Source organism: Morone saxatilis, unplaced genomic scaffold (genome assembly GCF_004916995.1).
Source record: "Morone saxatilis isolate NCDOM2014 unplaced genomic scaffold, NCSU_SB_2.0 Contig156, whole genome shotgun sequence".
In the NCBI taxonomy this organism is placed as follows: Eukaryota; Metazoa; Chordata; class Actinopteri; family Moronidae; genus Morone; species Morone saxatilis.
The window spans coordinates 1-2,296 of NW_023339714.1; the positions used below are offsets into that span (position 1 = coordinate 1).

Consider the following 2,296-nt stretch of genomic DNA (forward strand, 5'->3'; position numbering starts at 1 on the left):
TGATTGATGATTGATGAGTGATTGATTGATGATTGATGAGTGATTGATGAGTGAATGATTGATGAGTGATTGATGAGTGATTGATGGGTGATTGATGGGTGATTGATCTCCTGCTCTGTGTCTCTCAGGTGTATCAGCAGCAGTCACTCGCTCTGACAGAGTTCAGTCCGGTCAGAAGAAGAAAAAAATCAAAGAGAAAGAGGAAGTGCTGCTCAAACTGGAGGTGAGAGACCCAGAGACCAAACTAATCCTGGAGAACCAGCATTCTGGTTTTTATGCTCCACATATCTTTACATTGACCAAACATTTCAACCTTAACTAAACACTTCCACCTTAAGCAAATAAACATTTCCACCTTAAAATGTGAACAGGTTTTCCCCACTGACCAGATGCATATACCTACATTTTTGAGTGTAGTTCTTATATAATTCTACCTTAACCGATAATTTCCACCTTAACATTTGTGTCAGACTCTGGAGAAGAAGGAGGAGCGGGGCAGCTCGGGGGAGGAGGAGGAGGAAGGAGAGGAGAAAAAGAAAAAACAGGAGGATGAGGAGGCTGAGGGAGAGGAGGAGTACGATGAGGAAGAGTTTGAGGAGGTGAGATTTCTAATAAAATGTGTTTTTTATGAATGAAGTTTGGTTTGCTCAAGTTCATCACAACAAATGTTCATGTATATCATATGTATATAATACATATACAAGACACTTATTAATGTGTAACACACTTATTAATGTGTAATAAATGTGCAATAATACACTCATTAATGTGTAGTAAATGTGTAATCAGACGCTCATGAATGTGTAGTAAATGTGTAATCAGACACTCATTAATGTGTAATAAATGTGCAATAAGACACTTATTAATTTGTAATGTGTAATAAATGTGCAATAGGACACTCATGTGAAGTGTTTTCTGTGTGCAGGAGACGGACTACGTCATGTCGTACTTTGATAACGGAGAAGAGTTTGGAGGCGACAGTGACGACAACATGGACGAGGCTATTTACTGAAACACCAGCACATCTGTTTTTATCAGCATTTGATCACTTTTTACAGGATTTTATCAGGTTGCTGTGAAACCGTCCAGCAGCTGTTTGACAGTTTAAACTTTTATAACCTGACTGAATGATAGTTGATGTCCAAAGACTGTAACAGAAAAGGAATCATGGGAAAACCCTCGGACGTCAGGCTGCATCTTTGAAATGTTTTTTAAGCTTTTGTATCAATGTTCTAAATGTTTTGTCATCGTTATCATGTCTCTTTGTTTTGGCTGTTGGACAATAAACTGCAGCTACATGAGGAGTTCAGGCTGTGTTCAGTATAACAGACTAATTAACATTCAGTCAGAGGATGATCAATAGTTCACAATAAATCAATCACAAATAATCACACAATTCAATTTTATTTGTATTGCACCAATTCATAACAGAAGTTATCTCAGGAGACCCAACAGTTCCCACCATGAGCAAGACCTTGGAGACAGCGGCAAGGATAAACTTCCTTTTAAGAGGCAGAAATAACAGACAGACCCTTCGGCTCTAGGTGGGTGGGAGAGAGAGAAACGGACAGACAGGTGCACAGCAACAACAGTAGCAACAACTACACTAATAGTGACTGATGATGATGATGAACATGAAGAAGATAATCACAACTACGACAACAACAATGGAGGACAATGAGCAGTGATTATAGTAATAAAAGTAACTGTAGTAATAATATTAATATTAATAACAATTAAAGCTGCAAGCAGCGATGAGCGGGCCCTCACACTTCACGCAACTCGGGGTGTGCACAAAATTTCGCGGAAATCAGATCATATTCGCAGTGCAGGGCTTACTTCCTGCTGCCAGTAGGTGGCGTTCTCACTATATCTGAATATTGTCATGTAGACGTGTTCAGGGCGGGACTCTTATCAAACGTGTGAAGTTTCATTGAGATTGGACCATGTACACTGAAGTTGTGAGGACGTGTTCAGGGTGGGACTGTACACTGAAGATAGGAGTACTATGTTTTATGGCCAATCGGCGGAATTCGACACGCAGTTAAACGTACAGTCACAAGTAGCACAACTTTTGATCACCAATGTGTTTAAATTGCAGTGATCGAATTTGAAGTCAATGTGATAAAATCTGTAGGAGGAGTTAGTTAAAACAGAAGCCCTTAAATGCCGGAAATGGCTGACTTTGATGCCACGCCACGGACACGCCCTTTAATGTACATACACAAATAGCACAACTTTTAATCAGCAACATTTTCTATCTGTCCTGACGTAGATCCAATGAATTCCCTAGGAG

At 39.7% G+C, this 2,296-nt stretch overlaps 1 protein-coding gene across 1 annotated transcript; it reads left to right on the forward strand.

Annotated features, from left to right (window-relative positions):
* Window positions 1–128: 128 nt before the first annotated feature.
* Window positions 129–1,012, forward strand: polr3glb (RNA polymerase III subunit GL b; the record flags this gene model as incomplete). Its single annotated transcript, XM_035657618.1, is given in 4 exon segments — window positions 129–223; window positions 471–495; window positions 790–806; window positions 926–1,012. Coding segments are annotated over 4 exon segments (224 nt in total), but the record flags the coding sequence as incomplete, so codon positions are not given.
* Window positions 1,013–2,296: the final 1,284 nt, after the last annotated feature.